The 25,503-nt window shown below is 44.0% G+C and overlaps 1 protein-coding gene and 1 long non-coding RNA gene across 7 annotated transcripts in view; one reads left to right on the forward strand and one right to left on the reverse strand.

Moving 5' to 3' along the window:
- The window catches only part of SLC2A9 (solute carrier family 2 member 9), a 227,177-nt gene that overhangs the window by 66,029 nt on the left and 135,645 nt on the right, over positions 1–25,503 (forward strand). For all 6 annotated transcript variants that reach the window (XM_035714584.2, XM_025437830.3, XM_025437828.3 and 3 more), the window contains 2 exons: positions 650–810; positions 15,781–15,905. In XM_035714584.2, the coding sequence (XP_035570477.1) occupies positions 650–810; positions 15,781–15,905 (286 nt within the window). The remainder of the gene's footprint in view (positions 1–649; positions 811–15,780; positions 15,906–25,503) is intronic.
- LOC112653586 (uncharacterized) lies at positions 8,893–12,510 on the reverse strand. The gene is made up of 2 exons (XR_003132288.1): positions 12,418–12,510; positions 8,893–9,278 (listed from the first exon to the last, which is right to left on the reverse strand). It is a non-coding gene; the product is annotated as an uncharacterized LOC112653586 (long non-coding RNA).

The raw sequence follows: 25,503 nt of genomic DNA on the forward strand, positions 1-25,503 counted from the left end.
TTAACTTACTGGTCATTTGAATTTTCCTTAGAGTCTGTTCAAGTCCTTTGCTCATTTAATTGGGTTGTCTTATTGACTTGTTAGGGTTCTTTATGTATTGTGGATGTAAGTCTTTTATAGTATATGTGTTGCAAATATGTTATCTCAGTCTGTGGCTTGTCTTTACATTTTTTTCAAGTTGTCTTTTGAAAAATAGAACAATTTAATGTTGCTGAAACCCAAATGAGCTTTTTGTTTTTGTTTTATGGTGTATCTTTGCCTACCTCAAGGTGGGAAAGACTTTCTGTTATATCAGGTATGTGTATTTTTAACACATTTCCCAGTTGGTACTGCTGTGCACCAGAGCTGGGGACCCCTAGGTATAAATGGTCACCCCAGGTTTGGGGTCAGATCTGAGTTTGACTTCCATCCAGGCTTGCCACTTACTGAGCAAGTCACTTTGTCTCTCTGAGCCTCCCTATCTGCAAAATGAGGCAAAAATAGGGCCTGTCCACAAAATTTGTTAGAGGGGTTCAATGAAATAAAGCTCAAACAGAACTTAGCAAAATGCCTAGTGTGCAGAAAATGCTCTATAAAAGCTGTTTCTGTTTACATACTGGCTGGATTCAAGCAGCAGGATGCAATAATATGGTTTGTTGTTTGTTTTCAGTACATCAAGGCCTTCTACAATGAATCGTGGGAAAGAAGACATGGGCATCCAATAGACCCAGACACTCTCACTCTGCTCTGGTCTGTGACGGTGTCCATATTTGCCATTGGTGGACTTGTGGGGACTTTAATGGTGAAGCTGATCGGAAAAGTTCTTGGGAGGTTAGTGGACGCCATCTCTGCGTGGGGATCCCCTCTATAATGTTCAAAATATGTCTGTATCATAGTCAAGATCCCAGGAGAATTCCATTAGACAGTCCAGCTGGAGAGATTTTAATGCCAGAAGAGCAAGGGTGGGGGGAGACAGGGCACCTGAGGTCAAAGAAGAATAGAGACCATGGACAATGGACTGACAAGCAGGAGCTGAGGTTGTGGAGGGCTGCATGGACAATCAATAAATATTGTCCAAACAGGGAGGGACTAGGGAAGTAATACCCTGGCTTCTGTTTCCGACCTGCTGCTGTGCCACTTATTGGTCAAACCCAAGTAGAAGCTGGAAACACCAGGAGCCTTGCTGGCACAGTCCAGGAGGCTCAGCTCCCAGTGCTCAGAGCAGGATTGGGAGGGAGGAGATGGATCTGGCTGCAGGAGCAAATGGAGAAGGTTCAGCACACTGTCTTAGTGATTGTTCCAGGTAAGTCCATAAAGGACAGTGTTTTGTCAGATGACTGAATGATAACTTATTAAACCAATCTCCCATGGACAGACATTAAGGTTGTTTCAGATCTTTTGTATTACAAATACAGTTGCAATGAGTGTCCAATACTTCCTGTTGAACTTTCCCGTCCGGGCCCTCTCCAGTCAGATCCTCTTTACCTCCTGGGCTTCATTTCTCAGTTATTTCTATCCTAGAAACTTATCTGAGATCAGATCTATTATCAATAAATTTCCCCAGTCATTCTCTCTGTATCTTCACTTGTAACTTCCTGGGGGATATTAAAGTATTAGTGGAAAAGTAGAGTCCCTGCAGCATTCGTGTCTGAACTTGACTCATGGGTCTTCCAGTTTCCAGTTGTGTGCCTTTGGCCAAGTCCTTTAATTATTTGAAGCTCAAACCTCCTCCTCTGTAAAATGCCCTGTAGGAAATGTTAGAGGGACTGGAGAAAATGAGTGGAGTGAGAAGAGTCTGTTGACAGAAACTCAGTAAAAAGAAGCTGCTCTTATTACCATCCTCCTCCTCATTATCCTGACACCCATACACAGGAAGTGCTCAACAGCTCCCCGTATTGCATTGACCTGAATTGGAAAGGAGATTCAACAGACTCCAGAAAATCTTTCCCCTCCCCAGGGCTATAGGAACACTATTTAAAAAGGTGCCACCCCTTCCTCTACCCTTGGCCTCACATCCCCAACAAGGAGCAAGTTAGACTGACAGTGTTTCAAAGCAGACTTTTGCAAGGCTGGGGCAGGGAGCCATCCTGAAAGCATGCATGCCATGCTCATGTGGCCCCCCAGCGAGGCAGGGAAGGTGCTGACACTTTCCTTGACCCAAAGACCACTTCCAGGTGGCAACTAATGGGATCTCCATACTCTAGAGAAGTACACCTATTGCATAGTGGAGGGAGGGCTGCCATTTCCAGAGGTGCCCCAATGTATCAGACACTCACACACACTCTCATTGAATTTTCTTCACTCTCTGGGGTCCTGGGTGGGGGATGGAGTTGAGAGCTTACACAGAGCCTGAGCTCACGTTGGAATCCACTCCACAGCATCATGTCCCTTCCAGTATGCCAAGCAGATCTTAAGGAGGAGTCTGCTGGCAATGGTACTGTACAGTCCATGACTGTTTGACCTCAGGTAAGTGACCAGCTGGCCCTCAGATTGGCATCACGGATCAGGGTCCATGAAGTACTGTTGCCAAACCCCCGGCCTGGGCCCATTTCTGACCCCAGTTCTCTTATCTATTCTAGTTAGATAGAGTCACCCTCGGCCCCAGGACTCGTGGTCGTGACATATGCTTGCCTTGTGCCTGGCCATGGCACTTATACTCCAAGGCTGCCCCATAAGGAGTCTCTGAACCCAGGTGGATGGTAGAGGGAAAGCCACGCTGCTGTCGGGTTCTGGAGGTTGTGGCCCAGCAAGTCCTTACTCCCCAGCTTGCCAGGTGTGTGATATGGGACTTTGCTACCTCACCTTTCATCCAACACTTTTCCCTCATGTAAAATGAAGGCAATGAAAGTGACTTTGCAACTGTCAATAGCAGGGTGCAAAAACAAAAAAACAAAAAAAACAAAAAAACAAAAAAAAAAAACCAAAACCAAAACAAAACAAAAAAAAACAAAAACAAAAACCTGGAAGGAGTGGGAAAGACAATGTTTCAAAGAAATTAATTTTCTAAGTGAAGGAGGAGTTCTAGGCTGGAGAAAGATTCTATCAAAAGGTGTTGGTCCTTTTGCCCTGGCCAGCTGCCAATTCCTTTTCTCATCATTATGTGAATAAAAGTTGAACATAGATGAAGTCTCAGCTTGAATAGTAACTCTGTTGGGAGGAAAGGAGCAAAACCCAGAGAAGTCTGCTACCATTTATTCACTCCCTGCTACATACGAGTGCTTGACTTTCCATACCTCATTTACTTCTACAACTCTGTATTGTGTCCCTGGTCTACAAGCGTTGAGTCCAAGGCCCTGAAAGGCCTAGCAACTTGCCCAAGGTGACAAGAATGAGGTTGATCTGACATTCAGATCTGGTCTGTTTGATAAGAGCCTGTGATTTTCCTATCACATGGCGTCTATTAAAACTGCTTCTTGATGGCTCATTATTTGTCTCCCAGGGGTGCTGTTGGGGAAAAAGAAGCAAGGCTTCTTTTTCCCCAAAAAGGTTGGGCTTAATGTACAAGGCTGGTATGGGGTCCAGTGGAAGGGACTCAAAGATGTGGCTGGTGGGGGGAAATTTGGGTGGAGTTGGGGGGACCTCAGAGTCAGGTGAGCCTTGTCATCAGAGGTCCAGCAGGGGGCTGATCCTTGCTAGGACATGTTGAACTCATCTGTGATTTGGGAGAGGAGTGAGGACTGCGGGAGCATGAGGGGCCAGGAATGGCCTCTGTAGATGAGTCACCCCATTATCTGGTCTCAGGGGTACAAGTTCCTTGTCTCCTGGAATCTCTGACTTGGAGAATTCTGGTTGAATCCTTCCCCTTCTTTGAGGTCATCTGTCCTCGGCTTAAATGGTTCTAGTGACCGAATCTTCCTTCCCTCATGAGACAGGATCATGACCATGTTGGTGCATGGATCTGGCTAGAGGATCCACAGCGCTTACAGCTCATGAGGCCATGTATGAGTTACTCAAGTTCTCCAGGCTTTGTGTAGTGGCAAAATGAAGATAAAACAATGCCCGTCAGAAGGTTGTTGTGAAGATGAAATGAGACGGTGGATATAAAGTGCTCATCTCAGTGGTTGACATGGAGTCAGTGCCCACCTTACATTGGCTAGTGCCAGTGTCATCCATGTGCCCGTCTTCATGAGCTCTTCCTGAGGTGTGTCATCCCATCACTCAACAGAGCTGGTTGTGAATGTGTTCTTCCAGTCTCTCTGAAATTGGCCTCCTTACACATATCATTGGATCTAGTTTTTCCTTCTAGAGCAGAGCAGAGCAGAGCAAATATGCAAAATCCATAGGGAAACTCCCTCGGGCTTTAAAATTAGATCCTCAGGCATATTCCTGAGCAAGCCTTAAAACCACGTTCATCCATGCAGCAAATATTTTTGAACATTGACTGAGAGCCAGGCACTGTTACTGGCACCTGAGTGTCAGTGACAAACAGCAGAGCCTGAGCCTGCTGCCTAGCCATGAACAATCCATTCTGCACGTCACCATGGCCTTTGGAAGAACTGCAGATGGGTGGATGGGTAGTAGAGGCACAAGAAGAGGCAGCTGGTGCCTCTTTCAGTTTTAAATCTGGGTAAGTAAGCCCACCTAAGGGAGTGGATATGAGGATGGCACAAAATACTGTTTACAAAATGTGTCACATCACTCATGCCTGTGACAGGAACCCAAACTAAACTGGCTCAGGCCCAGAGGGAACTAATTGGCTCACATAACTGGAATATAACTCAGCTGAATCCACCTGTCTGTTTTCTCTGTCTCTCAGCTCTGCCTTGCTCTGTGTTGGCTTCTTGCACAGGCTCGCTCTCCCCGGTGGAGGCAAGATGGCCCCAGCAGCTCAAGGTGACACTGTTTTTGCTCAGAGTCCCCAGCATAGACTTCTCCTTCCAGTAGTTCTAGTAAAGTTCCAGGCCTGAATCTCATTTACTTGTGTGAGGTTGCATATCCTCAGAGTTTTTCAACCAGGGGCAATATTTTGCCCTCAGGGGACATTTGACGGTATCTGAAGGTATTTCTGGTTGTCACTGCTCAGAGGTGCTACCAGCATCTAGTAGAGGCCAAGAAGGCTGCTAAACACCCTGCAGTGCACAGGACAGCCCTCACCACAAAGAAATTTTGGGCTCCAAATATAACTATTCCAGATTGAGAAATCCTGGTGAATAACATTCTAAATTTAATTTAAAATTACTGTATTATGTGCCCATTCCTGGAGTCACAGTGGGGTGGGGGCATGACCATGATGAGCCCCCACACAGAGTTAAGGGCAGGAGTGTTTCTTGGAGGAAATCCAAGGGACTCCCACCAGAAGAAGGATGATGGGTATTGAACAAGCAGTAACAACCAGCCTCCTAAACATCATGCCAGGCAAATAGCAGGTTCTCAAAAGTGTTTTTCTCCTCTTTTTCTACTTCAATATTTTAAAATGTGTCTTTGCTTTATAGAAGTGGGAATGAACATTAGCTCTCTAGGTGCCTGCTGGAGGAGTCTGAAATGCACATGGCAAGCACATACTAGGCTTGAACAACAGAAATTTCTTCTCTCACAGTTGGGGAGGCTTCAAGTCCAAGATCAAGATGGCAGTGGGGTTGGTTGCTCCTGAGTCCATTCTCTTTGGCTTGCAGGTGGCTCTCTTTGTACTATGTCCTCACACGACCATTTTGCCTAGGCAGGAGCATGCCTGGTATCTGTTCTTCTTGTAAGGACTCCTATCCCATTGGATTAGGGCCCCACCCTCATGACCTCACCTAACCATAGTTACCTCCTTGAATGCCCAGTCTCCAAATACAGTCATGTTGGAGGTTAGAGCTTCAATAGAGGAATTGGCACATAATTCAGTCCATAATAGAATATATACACTGGTTCCTGAACCATCTCTTTCAGGCTGGAATTATCTTAGGAAAGCAAGTTCCCCAGAAGCAGAGCCTGCAAGGGAGCTTGGGATGCACATGTTTTGTTGAGGGAGGGCTCTTCAGGAGTTCCCTTGAAGGTGATGGAAGCAGAAGAGAGAAAAGGGGAAGAGAGCCAAGCCAGGCTGTGCTCTCAAACCCAGGCTGGCTTTGCGCAGGCATCTGGAGCATGAATTATACCCAGGAGCTGTCCCATCTGGGGCACACTCTCCTCCCACCACTATCCAGTCATTGGCTGTAGGCTGCTCTGGAGGAGGGGACCACCTTTTGGAGAAGGGCCAACCAGGAGCCTTGAGCAGCCACATGGACAAAGCGGGGGTTGGGGGAGAGCTGAGGGACAGAGAGGCACCCACCAGGATTCCTGATATTCCACCTCCATTCTGCTAGCCTTGAAGCCTTGCCAAGCACTGTGAGCCTTGCCATGCCAAGGACTGGGAGAAGGAAGCCCGTCCTGGGGTTCAAGGCAGACTATAAGGAGAAAGACTGGGCATGGTACACATGGGCTTCAGGAAGGCAGAGTTTCAAAATCTGAAACAGAGTCAACCAACCCTAAACTCGTAGCAACTTTGGTACAAGTTGTTTCTGCACCATCTGTTTGTCTGATTATGGGCACGACCTGTTTGGGGTTACAGATGCATGAGCTAGAAATGACAGTTAAAAGTCAATAAATAGTCACTCCTGCCCCACACTGCCCGCCGCACATCTGTTAGAACCAAATACTGGCCTTCACTGGGCTCACGTAAGACTTTCTGTTTCCCTCTGTCACATCACTTTGCATTTTGTGCTGTTACCACTTAATTATATTTCTGTCTCTTCCCTGCAAGAGCAGTTCCTTGATGCAAGAGCCACGTGTATACATGAGCCCTAGAACGTGGTGCAGAGGCTTGTACATGCTAGGCAAGCAATAAGGGTTGTTGGATAGATGGAAGGACGGATGGAGGAATTCTTGATATGTGAGGGTTTTTCTACTATAACTTCCCAAAGTGGCCACTTTTCTTTTGCTTACATACTTTCATTCACTCTTGCATTTATTTTCCCAGCAAATTATTTATCAAGCACATGCTATATGCCAAGCACTCAGGAGTGAACAAAGTGAATAAAGTCCCTAAGGTAACAGCTCTCCAGGCAGAGGGAGCAGCAGCAGCTGCAAAGACCCTGGGGGATGAACAGGCTCATCTTCTTTGGAGGTAAGACAGGATGTCAGTGTGGCTGGGGCCAAGTCAATGAATAGATGATGAGGTAGAGAAGTCACAGAGATTAGATGCAGAGGGCCTTATAGGGCAGGGTTGGGACTTTGGCTTTTCTCTGAGTAAGAGGGGAGTTACTGGAGTGTTTTAAGAACTAGCCTGACTTACACTTTGAAAGGCTTGCTGTTAGTGCATCTGGGGAGGCTGGTTGGGAGCATCTTGCAATCATCCAGGTAAGGTGACCTGATTTGCACCAGGTTTGTAACAAGGCATAGTGAGAGGTAGTGAGAATTTTATGAGTTTGGGACATATTTTGGAAGTAGAGAAAGCAAGCCTTACTGTTGTATTATATGTGGGGAGTGAGGGAGAGAAATAAAAAATAATGCTAACATTTTTGGCCCGAGAAACTACTAGGATTGTGGTGTGTTGTTGTTGCTGTTTTGGTTTTTGGGTTTTGTTTTGTCTTTGCTTTTGCTTTTGTTTTGAAGTAGGGAAGACTTTAAGAGGAATAGGGTTTTTTTTGGGGGGGGGAAAGAGGAGCAATATTAGGAACTCAGTTTTAGGTATATTAACTGTGAATTGTCTGTCAGACCTCCTAGTGACGATGTGAAGTAAGCAGTTAGCTATAGAGGTCTAGCACTCAGAGGGGAGTGAAGAACTTGGATGTAAGTTTAGATGTCATAGTACATAGGTGACACTTGAAGCCAGAAAACAAGATTACCTAGGAAGTGTATAGAGGCCAAAGGAATAGGCTTAAGGGCTGAGACCAGGAGCACCCCCCTCCAACATTGAGAGGGTTGGGAAGATGGTAAGGAGGCTGGTAGGAGCAGACCTACCTGAGTGAGGGCTGGAAAGCATGTGAAGGAAGGAATGGCGATCACCTGTGTTCAACGCTGCTGAGAAATGAAGATAAAGCCTGAGCTCTGGTTGGTGGGTTTAGCAACGTGACCTCTGACTACCTGACAGGAGCTGTTTCAAAGGCACAGTGGGAGAGACAACCTCTGGAGTGGATTTAAGCAAGAAGAATAGCTCAAGACAATGAGCATAGATGAGTGTAGTTTCCTTCTAAGATGGCAGCTACAGCACGTTAATGAGATGTTCCAGCAGAGAGGGAAAAATTGGTAGCCAGGAGCAAGAGAGGAAACTTGCTGAAGCAATGTTCTTGTGCAGGTGAGAGGGGGTGGATGGGCCTCAGAGTGGAGCAGGGACACTACGTCCATAGGAACATGAGGGCAAACAGCGTATGCGTACAGAACCAGGTAGGTTATTCCAGGTAGAGGGAACACATGACATCCTCTCCAGATTGCTTCTACTTTCTCAGTGGAGTACAGAGTGAGGTCATCAACTGAGAAGGAGGATAAGGGGACTTGAGGAGAGAGATGTGTGAAATAGTCCTATAGATGAGCAGGAGACTGAATGAACCAGGGAACCACAGAATGGCTGCTAGGAGTCCCAAAAGCCCACTTGAGATTGGGGTTCATGAACTTAAAGTTGACACCAGTTAACATAGTTGTGGATTGTTCTCCAGCCACATGCTCTGTGGTGGATGTGTGAGGTAGGTCAGGATGTAAGCAGGGTTGGAGGTTGCCATATAATGAGGGCAAGTGGGTCAGTGGGTCAAGGAGTTGAGGGGGTATGGCTGTTTCAAATGATGGATCATGGAATTCTGGCCGGGTAAGCAGGAATGGATGGACATGAGGAGGGTGAGGATTGGGGGAACAAGGTATGATCCTGGTTTATAGGCCAAGTAGCCTAAAGAATTGTTGGAAGGGTGGGTGGTGACAGCCCTATCTCCAGAGGTTTCCCATTCCACTAGGCCTTTACAAAAGTACTTTTTAAACCCAAACTGAAATAGTATTCCCTGCATCTTTCACCATTTGGTCCTGTGCATGGAGCTTAAGCATGACCCAGTGGAAGCTCTCACATCTTCCCTGAGCCTTCTCTGGTCTGGGCTCAGCGTGCTGAGTCCCTTGGCTGGCCATTCCTCAGGTGACAAGCTCTCCATTCTCCTCATCACCTGATCACTCTTCATCGTATTTGGCCCCTTCTGCCGAGAGCTGATGATCTCCTGGACCGCACCAGAAGATTTTGCCCTATAGCAAGGCTCAGGACAATGCATCAGGTATCCCAGGTCGGGTTCTCAGGGGTCGCTGGAGTTCTGAGCTCAGGAATGGCACGGCCCTGGTCTCCCTTGTTTCTGTTGCTGTGTTCATTTCTGGGGAGGAATGGAAACACAATCATTAAAATCTCTGTGTCTGAACCCCAGTGAGTCAGCTTTGCAAATTATTTGCAAGTAAGGTTTCCATCCTCACTGGGACACTGTCAGGCTGGGGGTTATTTTGGGAAGGAATATATTAATAGGATGAACTCACTTAGAGGGCGTGCAGCCTTGTTTGCAAATGTTTCAAGTCAGACCAGAATGTGACTTTAATATTATCTACATCACACAAAACAGACCATCACGTCCAGTGCAAGAGCTCAGGCTAAAGCACTTGGTGGCATCCTTGACTCCTCTTTCCTTCCACTTCTGTCCAATCCATCTGTAAATTCCATCAGCTGCCTTCAAAGCACCCCAGGATTTGACCATGTCTCACTACCTCCACTGCTACCATCCTGGTCCTTATCACTATCAGTACTTGCATGATCCATTGCCAAAGCTTCCCAGCTGGTCTCCCGTATCCACATTTACTTCTACAGCCCATGGTCAACATAGAAGACTGCATGATCTTGTTAATATAAGATTTCACTCAGGCCCATCCCATCCCTCTCCTTAGAATCTTCCAGGGGCTGCCCATCTCTCTCCAGGTGGGAAACCAGGTTGTCATGGTACCTCATACAAGACCCTCATGAGCTCTCCTGCCAGTCTCTCCACCTTCCTTCTACTACTTGCTCTCCTCTCCTCCTCTGCTGCCAGCTCTGCTGGCCTCACTGGCACACCTGAAAATAGCCCGCATCTGACTCTTGTACCTCCCTGCCAAGATTGCTGCTCCCCGATATTCATATGGCTCATCTACATTCCTTCTTCAAGTCTGTGCTTAGATGTCACCTTCCCAGATGTCTCCCTGCATAAACTTCCACCCATTCCCTGCATTAGTTTTCTCTACAGCATTTGTCACCATCTGACATGCTACATATGATTTATTTTTACTTGTTTATTGAGAAGAACATAAGAGCAGGGACTTGGCCATTGTCACAGCTATATGCCAGACCCTAGGATGGTGTTCAGCACTCAGTCCACACCCAAATGTGTGTTGAGTGAATGAATGTAGATTATTAGAATGTAGAATGAATGAATGATTATTGAAAGAATGAATGGCTGTGAGTAAATATGGCAGCCACCATTGTGGATAGCTTAGTTTCAGGGCTCCAGTGATGTTAAATCTCCCATTTAAGAGTATGTAAACTTGACCAAGTTCTAGATCTGTTTCCTTTACGTGGGAAATGGGTAGCAAGATTACCTTATTCATAGTGTCCAGTGAGTATAAAGCACTTAGAATAGTGCCTGGCATATAGCAAGTACCCGGTGTCTGTTATCTATCACCATATGAATTTTATTTTATTTCTTTTTTAGTTTATTGAGGCTCCAAATAAGTTCTAGGTGCCATCCTCAGCATTTTTCATAAATCATCTGATTCTTAGAGGAGCCTTACAAGGTAGACATTGTTATGTCCATTTTACAGGTATGGAAACCAAGGCTCAAAAAATGTAAGAAATCTGCCTGAAGTTGTTGAGTTAGCATGTAGCTGGGCTGTCCAAGTGGGAACAGTACTGGAGGTGGATTCAGGAGAACAACATTTTTCCTGCCAGCAGACCTAGAAGCTAAAGGAAGACTGAGAACAGGACAGAGCTGGGACAACAAGGAGGAAGCCTGGCTTAACATGACTTGCCTCCTAGAATGTACTCCTTCATTTACACAACAGAGATATGGGGCACCTGTATGTGCCAGGAACTGGTTTAGTGGCTGGGGCTACAGTGACAAGACAAAATCTTTGCACACATGGAGCTTATACTCTCGTAGAGTGCATGCCAACATAAACACAAATAAATGTGGGCTAATATCCTGTGTTGTTGGGGCTATAAAGAAAAATAGAAAGGGGGTAGGGTTATGGGGGATGGGCCCTGCACTTGGAGGGAGTAGCCACAACAGATAGTGTCAGAGGTGGCATTCGAATCACTTGAGTGAGCTGACACTCATACAATGAATAGAGGGGCTCCCAGGACATGGGTCATGAGGCACTCCCAAGAGATGGTGGGAAGGCTCATGAGCATGAAGACACAAGTATCAGATGGTGTGACAAAGGCCATTTCATGCAAGGTTTCATAGGCCTCAGTGAGGAGTTTATCTTCAGTGTAGTGGGAAGTCACCAGAAGGTTTTTCAGTTAAGGGGAAGTATGTCAGTGTTTGCTTTGAAAGGCTCTTCTGTGGACCATGAATTATACAGCAGCACAGGAGCCACCCAAGTCTCTTGCAGTTGTCAGAGCATGAGATGCTGGTCTGCACCACTGCGGCACTGTGGATTGGAAATGCAAGAAGTGTGTTGCTCTGAGATTTATTTTGGAAGCTGTGTAGGTATGACTCAGTGATGGATTGCACGTAGGTTGGAAGGAAAATAAGAGATGTAAGTATTATTTTATTCCCAGATTGTTGGTCTAAGCCACTAGAGAGTGGAGGCTTTATTTACTCAGATGGGGAAGACTGAGGAAAGAGGGGTTTGGATTCATTTTTTGGGGGTGGTTAGCAGTGGGAGCTCAAGAGTTCCATTTTAAATATGCATGGCTGGAGATGCCTGCTGGACATGCAAGTGGAAATGTCTAGGAGGCAGTTGGACATGTAAGTCTGGGTTGAGATGAGTCACGGCCAGAGATACATTTGGGAATTGTTATCAATTAAGGTAACAGGACTAGGTGAGATCACTCAGGGCGGAGAGTGTAGAGAGAGAGGAGGACAAACCAGCCTCAAGACTGGGGAGAAAACAGGAGAGGACAGGATCCCAGATGTCCCAAGAAGATTCTGTTTCCAGAAAGAGTGCACAGTCAACCATATCAGATGCTGCTGAGAGGCTGTACTGGGGGAGACAGCGTTGTCAGTTGTGTGTGTCAGAGTGTATGTTCCTGATGATCTTCACAAAGGCAGTCTCCGTGGAGTGCTAGCCATGATCTAATCAGAGTGGGACAAGGAAAGAAGGGGAGGTGAGCAGACCATGTTCTTTAAGAAGTTTCACTCTAAAAGGAAGCTGAGACAGGGACAGTGGCTGCAGAGGGAAGAGGGCCAAGACACAGTAGCTGTGGTTGTATGGGAATGATGGAGTAGAGGAGTGGATTCTCTCTGGTAGTGGATAGCCAGTGGCTCTTACCTTTTTGGGGCAGTTTTAGCCACTTGCCGGGGGCCCCCCACCTTGTAACACCTCCACCTCATCCTCTGTGAATTGTCCAGTTCACAAATGCTGCAGGATACAGGTGTAAAAGATGAAATGAGATAATTTATGTAAAAGCCATGCTCTTCCTCGACTCTTCTAAAGGTCTCTTGCTGAGTCTGCATCAAGGATTGAGATTCTCTAGGAATGGACCCAAGAGTCTCTCTTCTTATGCGCTGTTAGTGGATCTGATGAGCAGCCAGCCTTGAGAATCACCAACCAATGCCAGCATTATTGCTACCAATATCACGATTATCTTTCTAGCATCAAAGGTCCAATTTATCTGGAGCAGGGGCATAGGAGTCAAGGTGTAATTTCTGATCAAGTCCTTTATTTCTCTTTGTCTGTGGGTTATGAAACCTATTGTTTTGCTCAATATCCAAGAACCTTCTGAGTCTGGCCTCAACATTCTTCTCTTGCCTCCCCTCTCTCAACAACCTCTTCACAAACTTGACTTACACTGGAGCCTACACCCACAGGGATTTGTGCTGTGAGGTCTCAAGGAGTAGAACTGGGGCCAGAGAGGAGCTACAGGGAGAACATTTTGGCTTGTGAGAAATCACTTTTTCACAGGCAAGCTACTACCATACCTGAGATGGAAGGCCAAAAGGCAGGGGCAGCACTCCTGGGGCCCATGAGCCAGGCGCACTTGGTGGAGGGGGGCAGGTTGCTGACACCACAGAGAAGGCTGGGGCCACAGAGCAGATGTACCTGCTGCAGTGGAAGCAGGGAGACAGGAGGGAGGTACCCAGCCTCTTTTCCCCAGGGGAGACTAACAGCGGCCTCTCATTGGCCAATCCTACCAGAGAGCTGGGAAGCAAGGGAGTCTGGGAAATGTAGTTCCCTTTGAGACAGGAGAGCAGAGAAAGGATTCCCTGGATAGACAGGCAATTGAGAGGCACAGGTCCCACTTACACACTCTCAGCCTCAGTATCTTTACTCCTTTTTAAAATTTTTATTTATTTGAGAGAGAGAGAGAGAGAGAGAGAGAGAGAGAGAGAGAGAGAGAGAGAGAATGAGAGAGAACCAGCGGGGGCAAGGGAGAATCAGAGGGAGAGGGAGATCCAGACTCCCCACTGGGTAGGGAGCCTGATGCAGGACTCCATCCGAGGACCCTGGGATCATGACCGGAGCTGAAGGTAGATGCTTCACCAATTGAGCCTCCCAGGTGCCCCTCTTTACTTCTAAGTGACTTCTGTGTGACAGTTTATTTTTCTGTGTTCCTCACTAGATTTAAAACCCCGTGAGGATGAGGACAGAGATGACTTCCTCCCGATGGTAAAGCCATTGTCTAGCACTCACTAAATATTGGCTAAGTGGATACGCTGGTGAAAGCTCTTGCTGTGAGAGTGCAGGTCTGCCCGCCACCACCCTGCTCTCTTCTTACTGCTGACATGTCAGTTCCTCAGAAGACTGAAGGGAAGGGCTGTGAACAGTGCACAGACGTGGGGCACCAGGATATTCGCACTATGCTTTGAGGTCTCACTAATAACAGAAATTAGTACCTTTAGGTTCATCTTATTGAAGCCTGACTCTGTGACCTTCTGCATCAAAATAAGGGAGGTCAGCCTAGATTGGAATTTCTATTTTAAGTCTTGGCTAAATCATAATTTTCCCCTCATCTTGACATCTATTTAAATTAATTTTTTGACAGTGATATTGTATTTATATTTTGAATAATTAATACATTTGTATGGTATAACTTTCAGAAGGATGAAATGAATGTAAAGTAGAAAGTTTCCATTGCAATTCTCTTCAGTCAGATCTCCTTCCTAGAGGCAATCTGTGATGCCACTTTTTTGTGTATCTCTTTCAAAGTTTGTGTCTGTCTTTGCATGCATGCATACATGTGTGCGTGCACACACACACACACACACACTTCTTTATTGCACAAATTGTTGCATATTCTACATAAAGTCCTGTACCTTGCTCTTTTCATCTAACAATATATCTTGATCTTCCCATATCAGAATATAGAAAGCCACTTGTGGTTTACTGTGTGCATAATGTGCCTTCATATAGATGTATCATAATTTATTTAAATAGTCCTTTGCTAAAGGACACTTGGGTTGTTTACAGTTGTTCACCATTGAAAGTTGTTCACCAACATAGAAGATGTTGCAGTGAGCAGTCCTTGTACCATCATCACTGAGCTGTGAAAGTCGTTAGCTTTGGGATTCTCCAAGAAGATGTAGGAAGGGGGAAAAGTTTAATGGAAAGTTTGAGATATGTAAAAACTAGTGTGAAGAGCCCTGGCCTGGAATTTAAGGGCTCTAACTCCTAAAGGTAATGACAAAGTCCCTTTTAAGTCCCTAGGTTTTTTTTTTATTTAGAAAATAATTCAATATTTATGAACTCGTTGAATTATTAGGGGAAAAATATCCTGTGGAGAAGCTATGATGTTTTTATCCAGCTTCTTGACTCACTAGTTGTATAACAAAATAAATTTCCAATTTGTCTATATTCTGGTTAGCTTATCTATAAAATAGAGATAAATAAAGTACCTACCTCATAGGATCATTCTGAGCAGCAAATGAGCTACTCATGTGAAGTGCTTAGAACAGGGTTTATCACATAGCAAGAGTTCAGTAAATGTGAGCTATTACTATTGTTTTGTAAATAAGGAAAGTAAAACACAATCAAGTACAGTCACCTAGCTCATAAAAGCTACAACTGGTGCAGGGACCCAGGTCTCCAGACCCCCAAACAGGTCACACTTCTCAACTATGACATTTTGGAGATATGTTCACAGAATAGTGATAGTAATCCTGGCACAGAGCAGCTAATAGTATTATTGCCATAGGAATTTGGCTGACCGTGTTCAAGGGGATTAGTTCAACATCACAGATAGTGCTGTAGTTCATCAAATTGAAGAGGTCATCATTTATAAGAAGCATTGTTACATGAACTGCAGAGAAGGAAGGGAGGGAAGGAGGGAGGGAGGAAGGAAGGAAGGAAGGAAGGAAAGCAGGAAGGCAGGCAGGCAATAAGGAATTGATAATATACAGTAGTGCATCAGGGAATTTATTGGTCATGACAGCACCTTTGAAGGTGATCTAATCAGCCCCAGTGGTGAACCCAGAGGGAGGAAGTGCCTTGCTCAGGGTCACACAGCCAAAGGTGGCAGTAGGGGCCCCTGGGGCTCTGGCCCCTGTTCCTGACCCTTAGGCCAGTGCTCTTCCCACTGTGCCTGAGTCTGGCTCTGCTGATCATTCTGAAGGGCCTTATCCCTGCTCCTGGGACGAGTGGGTTGACATCCTCATGGTGGGCCTCCTCATCAAACCACCCATTTTTTTTTTCTAGGAAGTACACTCTGCTGGTCAACAATGGGTTTGCGATTTCTGCTGCATTGCTGATGGCCTGTTCTCTCCAGGCAGGAGCCTTCGAAATGCTCATTGTGGGACGCTTCATCATGGGCGTGGATGGAGGTGAGCCTTCACCATGGCTGGACAGGGGTGGCAACACATTACTCAGGGGTGTTTTGAATTTGAGTGGAGTTCAGAGCTGTCACATGACTGGGCTTCCTCTAGTATGGAGTTACCAGGAACTAAAGATGCAAAAAAGTCTGCATAAAAGAGGCCAGTCCCATTAGATGGTCCACTCATGGGGCTCTATCATATTAATTGAGAAACACTGAGTGGGAAAGACCCAAGTCAGTTCCATAACTTTTGCTTTGTCATCTTCACTATAAAATTCATATTCCAAGGTCATCTGTGGTTCCCAGGGAGTTTTTAATGAGGGTTTTATTTCCTGTTTGGGCTTCTGGCTTATTTATTCTTTCATATATTCACTGAGCATTCATTTTTGAAGCATCTGCTGTGCCTGGCATTCTTCTCCATGTTAGGGACACAGTGGTGAATGAAATCCCCCAGTCCCTACCCCTGCAGCTTACATTCCAGTGCATGGACAGATATATAACTAGATACATAAGGTAGGTGGGGGCAAGTCCTAGGAGAAAAATGAAGCAGGACAGGGGGATAGTGTGGACTATTTTAGATAGGCCAGTCAGGGAGGACTGCTCAGTGGAGGAAACATATGAGCAAAGCCTGGAATGAACCAACAGTGAGAACCAAGTGAGTATCAGGGGGCTTGGGATTTTGGCCAAGAGAAGAGTGTATTGGCCCTGAGGTGGGAGTCATGGTTGGTACATTAAATCATGGCTGGAGCTTGGTGAGCTGGGAGAGAGTGTTTGCAGATGAGGTTAAAGAGGGGCCGGTCATATCACGTAGGGCCTTGTAGGATTTGTGCTGAGGGCAATGGAAAGCCAGAGGAGGTTTGAGAGGAATGTGACATGAGTTGGTTTTGTGTTTCAATAGGATTCCTCCTGCTTCTGTGTAGAGAAGAATGTAGAGGAGGGCAGGAGTGAAATCAGGGAGCCAACTGTCCAGGGGAGATAGCCATGGCAGGGCAAGATGGCAGCGAGGTGCAGCCGGTTGCTGGCTGTGGGGTGTGAGAGAGCAGGAACCTCAAAATACATTGCTAAAATCAGCCAACCAACCAACCGACCTTGCTTTCTTTCTAAATACCACAAGTCTGTAAGGTATTACCTGTAGGCATTTGTGGAAAGAATGCAAGCTTTTGGATTAGAAATCCCTACCTTTGTGTCTGAGCTCTGCTGCTTGCCAGTGACTGACTTCTGACAAGTTGCTTAATGGCTTTGGGCCTTGGTTTCCCCATTTGTAAAATGGAAATAACAATACCTACTTTGAAGTGCTGTCATAAGGTTGACATGGTGATATATATATATATAAAAGCTGCCAAATGCAGTTGGAACCTGTGAGCCCTTTAAAGGCTAATTCCCTTCCTTGCTGATTCTTGCACAATGAGAGTGGGCACCAGGCTTTGGCAGTGAGCTGCACAACAAGTGTACATCAGGGAGAGGTGAGCAGGAGAGTGAGTGCCTGAGGAAGGCAGGGGAAAAGACTTCCTGCCCCTTACCTGCTTGGATGGCAGGAAGCATTTCCAGATTAGTTATAACCAGACCCGGGGTAAAATTATTCCTCTGTCTCAGTATTCAAGTAGGAAGGAGTTAGCTATAGAAATGTTAATTTGTAAGAATAATGCTTGGAGTTTTCTTTTTAATAAATTTATTTTTTATTGGTGTTCAATTTGCCAACATATAGCATAACACCCAGTGCTCATCCCGTCAAGTGCCCCCCTCAGTGCCCGTCACCCAGTCACCCCCACCCCCCGCCCACCTCCCCTTCCACCACCGCTAGTTCGTTTCCCAGAGTTAGGAGTCTTCCATGTTCTGTCTCCCTAATGCTTGGAGTTTAGGTGGTGTTTTATAATTAACCAGTCATGTTGGTGGTTTCCTCTGCTCTGATCTCCTGCTAATGCTGAAGGACTGTTATTTTGTCATTTTGCGTCAAGGACACTGAGGCTTAGAAACATGGGACAGTAAAGTGGTTAAGGTTGAGGGCTGTACATTCTACACTGACTGGGTTTTCCCACTCACCTGGCTTAATTTCATTACTTTGTATCAGTTAGATTTTGCTACATTAAAAAAAAAAGCACCTGAAACATAATGGCTTAAAGCAATAACCTTTATGTTGAGCTTATAGTTCTGTGAGCTGGTGGGACAGTACTTTTTTTTTTTTTTTTAAGGATTTTATTTACTTATTCATGAGAAACACAGAGAGAGGCAGAGACAGGCAGAGACAGGAGAAGCAGGCCCCATGCAAGGAGCCCGATACGGAACTCGATCCCAGAACTCTGGGGTTACTCCCCAAGCCAAAGGCAGACGCCCAACCACTGAGCCACTAGCTGTCCCTGGTGGGGTAGTTCTAACGTGAGCCAGCTCCACTGCTCTCTGCTGTGGTGGGCTGCAGAGCAGTTAGCAGTGGGGGTACTGCAGATGATCTCACTCACTTGTTTGGTTGTTGGCCACTGGGTTGGTCTCAGAGGATCCCAGCAGGGCCAGCTCATCTCTGCTCCCCGTGATCTCTCGGCCTGTGGTAGGGGGATTCTCAGAGTGCTGCAGAGTGCTAATGGGAGCGAGACTTCACAGGCAAGCACTTGCTGAGTCACTGCTCATGGCACATTTGTCAGTGTCCCACTGGCCAAGCCAAGTCCCATCCATGACCAGGGGCATCATTGATGTCAGAGGAACCTAAGCCCCAGGGATGCAGACTCCAGGGGTGTGAACCCGTGGGGCCACACAGCAGCATTCTGTCTCGCTGTCTTAGCCTCTTTCCCTGACTTGGCAAAGGGGCTTAATCAGAAGGCCTCTCTGGTGGGGTATGCAACAATTAACTGATGGGAGGCATGTGTCAAGCACTTCGTACATTCCAGGCCTACAGTGCCTTCCCCCAATGCCGGGAATGGTGATGGGATCATTGCCATAATTGGTGCTATTATTTTTATTCTCAGCTGATAAGGTACAGATCCTGGGTGTGGACGGAAATGTCTGGTTTCAGAGGCCCTGTCTGCTTAGAACAAAAGCTGGGGGAGATGCCCACCAGAGGCTCCTGAGGGCCTCCCTTTTGGGCAGGTTTAGATTCTATCCATTAGCCTCTTTCCAGTTGTTTTGTCTCTCCACCTATTCTGGGGGAAGGCGACACTTACTACACAGAACGTTTCTCTCTGAGTTTCCTTTGTTAAAAATAAGCTGGAATTGAAGAGAGGTGCCATTTTTATAAAGCCCCATATTCAAGTCAGATGTCTGTTAGGACCTTTTCTGATAAGTTTTTCAAAAACAGAGAAAAAAAGGGTAAAAACAAGGAGAGGAGAAAAAACCTGACTCCTCTGACTTCTGGAACCTAGCCTATTGGAGGTAGACCAAGACATGCAGGCTTTGTGTCACTAATTCTCATAAAACCATCTCAAAGCAGAGACAGGGACTTTCAGGCATTTAAAGTAAGGCCATTGGTCAGAAAGAAGGGAAAATTGCTGGCCAGGAGATGAACTGGCTGTCCTGCTTGTAATAAATAATTGAAAGCCAAATAATAAGTCTGGAGGATTTTCGGAAGGCTATGCTGCTCAAGCCAGGTTTGTGGGCAGTATTTGGGACCATAGTAGAAACGCAGGACAACTTCCCCAAATGTCCTTCCTCTAAAAATCTTGGCAAACAGATAAACACACTTTTACATTGAAACAACTTGATGCAGCATGGTGTGAGAGACAAAAAAAATCCATGCAGATTATAAAGTCAAAGTAGAAGAGTACAGAGGTGTTTTGTGTTTGTGGAAGGTTGCATTGGATAGGTTCCTGCCAAGCCCTCCCAGGACCACACACTCCCCAGGTGCAAGTCCATGTCCACTGCACTAGGAGCTCTCCCGTGGACAAGCTCATCTACTGAATTAGTTGGTCTCAGTGTACAGATTTGAGCAGGAGCATTTAGAGAAGCATCTGACGTGGAAAGAACATGAAATCGGGGTCAAGGATGTGACTTTAAATTCTGGTTCTACCAGTGACTTGACAGGTGACTGTGGGACCACCATTTCACCTCTCTGGGCTGGTAATGTCATCTAGAAAGCAAGGAGGATTGGACTCTACTAGCTGAGGTCGCTACCAGCTCTAAAAATCTGTCTTGGCTCCTTTTTGTACTTACCTTGGAGTTACTATCTTGAATATTCTCTTAAAGCTTCTGCACCTCACATGCCACACACAGCTGTATTGCTCACTCATTAAACATCACAGAATAGGTGATTGTGAAGTAAGAGTATAGGGCAGAAACACCAGCCCTCTCTCTGGTGGGGTCAGCTCATGTGTACCATACCCGAGGACCTCCCCGCCAGTTATGTCCCAGCACGGGCTCCCAGCAAGGGTGTGGGCTGCTCTTATAAGCATATCATTTATTATTTATCATAATCCTGTCTAATGCCCCAAAGATGCTCATTCACATCCTCACCCCTGGAACTAGCTTACATGGCAAAGGGACTTTGTAGATATGATTAAGTTAAGGACCTTAGGTGGCGAGTTTACCCTGGATTATCCAGGTGAGTCCCATAAAATCACAGGGGCCCTGATAGGTGAAAGAGGAAGGAGGAGGCAGAGCCAGAGAAAGGAGACATGAGGGTAAGAGTGGAGGCTGTAGTGATACAGAGGCAGGGAGGGACCATGAGCCAGGGGGTGTAGGTGTCTCTGGAAGCTGGGAACGGTGAGGAAGCAGACTTTCCCCTAGAGCCTCCAGAAGGGTCACAGGCCTGCTGTCACCTTGATTTTAGCCCAACTCCCATTTTAGACTTTGGACCCCCAGAACTGTGTGATAATGAGTTTATGTTGTTTTACATCACTAAGTTTGTGGCAGTTTGTTACAGTTGCAGTAGGAAACTAGCAAAAACACTAATAATATTTATCATTACTGATATGAGTCCAATTTTAACCTGACAAAGAGCATGTGAGGTGTTCAGAAGGGTGGATTCTGGCCTCAGCCCTGCTGCTTACCAGCTGGGTGACCTTAGACAGATTTCTTTACCCCTCTGAGCTTCCATTTCCTCACAAGTACAGTACAGATAGCAACAAAGCTACCTGACAATGTTCAGGTACTATATAGGGGTGTGTCTCTGTGTGTGTGTCTGAGTCTGTATGTATATGTATGTGTATCCGTGTGTGTATGTGTGTCTGAGTGTCTGTGTCTATGTATATTATGTGTGTGTGAAAAGAAAAAAACTAAAATATGCAATTAAAATAGCATGTGAATCAGGAAGGCAATAAGAGAAGTTGGTGTGTATTAAATTCTTTGCATTGTCCAGGAAATACTAAAAGTACTAATTTATATTAGATTTCACTAAAACATGGATTCATGAAATGATTTCTGGAGCAATTATTAAAAGAAGAGAAAATAACATAGAAAAATCAAATGACTTAAAAATACTTAATCCAGAAGAAGGCAAGAGAAGAGAGAAAACAATATATTCCAACTAAATTGAATTTAAATAAAGATTTAAAAAAACAATATAGAAGAGTGCCACATAGAATAGCAAATGGTAGGATATTATATTTTAAACACAAGCATATCCATAAATAGACTTAATACTCCAATTAAAAGGTAAAAATGATTGCCTTGGATATAGCTTAGATATAAAGATATAGGAAGATTAAAAAATAAAAATTAAAAATAAAAATTAAAGATATAGGAAGATATAAAATAAAATAAAAATATGACGGAGAAGGACAAACATTATATGTTCTCATTCATTTGGGTAATATAAATAATAGTCAAAGGGAATATAAGAGAAGGGAGAAGAAATGTGTGGGAAATATCAGAAAGGGAGACAGAACGTAAAGACGCTAACTCTGGGAAACGAACTAGGGGTGGTAGAAGGGGAGGAGGGCGGGGGGTGGGAGTGAATGGGTGACGGGCACTGGGGGTTATTCTGTATGTTAGTAAATTGAACACCAATAAAAAATAAATTAAAAAATAAAATAAAATAAAATAAAATAAAATAAAAATATGAGCATAGGAAAAATCTATGCTCATAAATCCAGTACTGCAACACTGATTACAGACTAAGTAGATTTTTTTTTATTCATGAAAGACACAGAGAGCGAGGCAGAGACACAGGCAGAGGGGGAAGCAGAGGCAGAGGGAGGCTGTGGCGAGCCTGATATAGGACTCCATCCCAGGACCCTGGGATTGCTCCCTGAGCTAAAGGCAGATGCTCAACCACTGAGCCACCCAGGTGCCCCTAGACTAAGTAGATCTTAAGGCAAGAAGAAGGCCTGGAGACATGAGAGAGATTTCATGATGATGAAACTTTCAGTTCTAAAGTTGACATGCACATCATGTAAAGTATCAAAATGTGTAAACTGAAAATGAGTATGAATTAAAAATTAGCCAAACTAAAATGAGAAATACCATTTCAGTAACTGATAGAACAAGTGGACAAAAACATCAGTAGTAGAAGGTTTGAGCGACACAATGAACAAATATGAGCTAATTAATATATGTGGAACATAAACCTCCGGGTGTAAAACACGCATTCCTTTTCAGCATTCATGGGCCATTTATAAAAACTGATCATATGATGAGCCATAAAGCAAGTCTCAACACAGTTCAAAGTGTTAAAATTAGGCTCTGTTCCATGACCACAATAGAATTAAATCAGAAGCTAATTACAAAAAAAGGAAAATTCTCACATATTTGGATATTAAGATCTAAGTGGCATGTACATTAAAGAATGTGTACTTCTGAGTAATCAGAGGGACAAAAAGAAGTCATGATAGAAATTTTAAAATAGTTTGGATTAAATTATAATGAAAATACTACTTAAGACATATCCAGACTTGTGGAATACAGCTAGCTAAAGCCATGTTCTGGGTAAAATTTATAACCTCAAATGCAAATATATAAAACAGGGAAAGGCTAAAAATCAATGACCTAAGTTTCCATCTCAAGAAGTTAGAAAGGAGATTTTCATTTGAGAGTATCAGCAAGGCCAAAGTTAAGTTATATAAGAGATGAATAAAATTGATAAACTGCTTGTGAAACTGTTTACAAAGAGAGAGGGAATTAATAGCCAATATTAGGGATTAAATAGATCGTGAAACATTAGAAAGATAAGAATATATCGTGATGTGATATATTTGAAAACATAAATGAAATGTACAGTTGCCTAGAAGGAAAAAATGTAACCAATAGTTATGTAAATAAAAAAGGAGTATCTGAATAGTCCCATTCTATTAAATAAGTTGAACACACAATTAAAAACCTTCCAACAAAAGAGGTTCAAGTCTTCTTTAAGAGAGAACAATGCCAACTCTGCATAAACATTTCCCAACTCATTTTATAAGATGAGCGTATCCTTGATACCATATCCTATTAAGAACTTTATAGGAAAAAAAATACAGGCCAATATCATTAAGGAACATAGATATAAAAATCCTAAATAAAGAATTAGCAAACAGCTTCAACAATAAACATAACAATATTTCAGTAATAAAACTTAAAAAAATAGTATGTCGAGACCTGGCTAAGTTATTCTAGTGATGGAAAATTGGATTAACATTTGAGAATGAATCAAGGTAATTCACCATGTTTACAGAATCCATTTTAGACAAAATCATATGATTATTTTGATATATGCAGAAAAGCCATTTGATAATGTTCAATATCTTTTTATGGGGAAAGAAAAGTAAAAACACGTCTAGCCAACTTGGAATAGAAGGAAATTTTTTTTTTTTACCGAATTCTTTTTTTTTTGAAGATTTTATTTATTTATTCATGAGAGAGAGAGAGAGAGAGAGAGGCAGAGACACAGGCAGAGGGAGAAGCAGGCTCCATGCAGGGAGCCCGACGTGGGACTTGATCCTGGGACTCCAGGATCACGCCCTGGGCCAAAGGCAGGCGCTAAACTGCTGAGCCACCAGGGATCCCCAGAAGGAAATTTTCTTAAACTAATGAAGGCTACCTTCCAAAACCTACAGCAGTCAACATATTCAGCACTAATATGTTTATAGGTTTTTCTCTGAGCTTGGGAGCAAGACAAGATACATGCTGTCACACTCTGAGTTAACATATTACTGGAGGTCCTAGCTAATGCAATGAGGCAAACAAAAATTTTTTAAATATAAGATATAAAGATTGGAAAAGATGAACTAAAACAGTCATCTGTCACAGATGTCATGGGTGTTTAAAACATCTAAGAGAATCTATAAATAAACTTCAGAATAAGTGAGTAGATTTGGCTACCAGAGTCTCTGGATAAAAGTCGCCGTACCTGTATACTTGCGGTGCAATTTGTATATGCAGTGTCATCTTCCTGTATAAGGTCAATACACAAAAAGTTGCATTCTTATGTAGAAAATTGTTTTCTTATGTAGAAAATGAAATTTATAAACTATACCATTTAAAATGTTATAAAAATCATTAAATGCCTAAGAATAAGTCTAATGGGAAATGTACAATGTCTCATTTCCTTATTATCTATACAAAATCTATAAAATATTATATAGAGAAATTAGACACATAAATGGGAGGTATTTTGTGTTCATAAATTGGAAGACTCTACATGATAAAGATGTTCCCTCTGTATTGATCTATAGGTGCCATGGAAATCCAAGCAGGTTTTGTAAAATAGAAATTGCAGGCTGCTTCTAAAATTTATATGGAAATGCAGACTGCTGAGAATTCATGAGATAATCTTCCAGAAGAAGAAAAATGGGAACACTTAATCTGGATATCAACACTTAGAGAGTTACAGTGGTTCAGACAGTGCAGATCGGGGCAAAGATAGAAAAATAGATCAGTGGGATAGGAACAAGACTTCTGAGGTTGGCCCATACATATATGGACACTTACTTATGGCAAGGGGGTAGCTGGAGAGCTGAAGGGAAGGAGTATCTTTTCAGCAGATGATGTCAGGTCAATTGGGGCCCCCGGTGGTTAGGAACTGCAGACCCTGGCAGGCTGGTCCTCGGCTGTGATTGTTCAATGGGAACAGGCCTCAGTAGCCTTATGGGGGCTGGAGACTCCAAGATGAGCAGATGTTGGTATGCACCGGTGTTTTTGTGCTTGGAATATTTTATGTGAGATTTGTTTAAAACAGAATGTTTCTATGTGTCACATCTTTCCAGAAACATGGAATCCTGGGGTAACAAGGAAGGGAAGTAATCATCTCGGAAACCATAAAAGAACCCCTTCTTTACTTATGTATACAGTCATGAAATTTCTACAGTGATAGCTTAAGTTATTATTTCTCCAGCTTAGCTGTTTATGTAAAGCAGAGGCTTATGGTTCAATGTTCATATGTGTATTTTCTGCTGCTGCTCCTCTTTGGAGAATTGTGTTAGGGATAAAGTACAGACTGCACCATCCAGGATGGCAAATGCTGCATCTTTATTGACACTCTGACATTTTAATTCCATTAAAAATGAAACTAGAATACTGCTTTACGTCATACACACAATCAATCCCAGGTGGATGGATTGTGTCTCTAAGATGAGAGATAAAACGGTAAATATTCCAAAAGATAACATACAATATATTTCCACCATATTAGGATAGGAGAAGATTTCTTAAACAGGACAGAAAAACACTAAAGTACAAGAATTCATAAATTGGACTACATAAAATTAAAGACT

Source organism: Canis lupus, chromosome 3 (assembly GCF_003254725.2).
Source record: "Canis lupus dingo isolate Sandy chromosome 3, ASM325472v2, whole genome shotgun sequence".
NCBI lineage: Eukaryota > Metazoa > Chordata > Mammalia > Carnivora > Canidae > Canis > Canis lupus.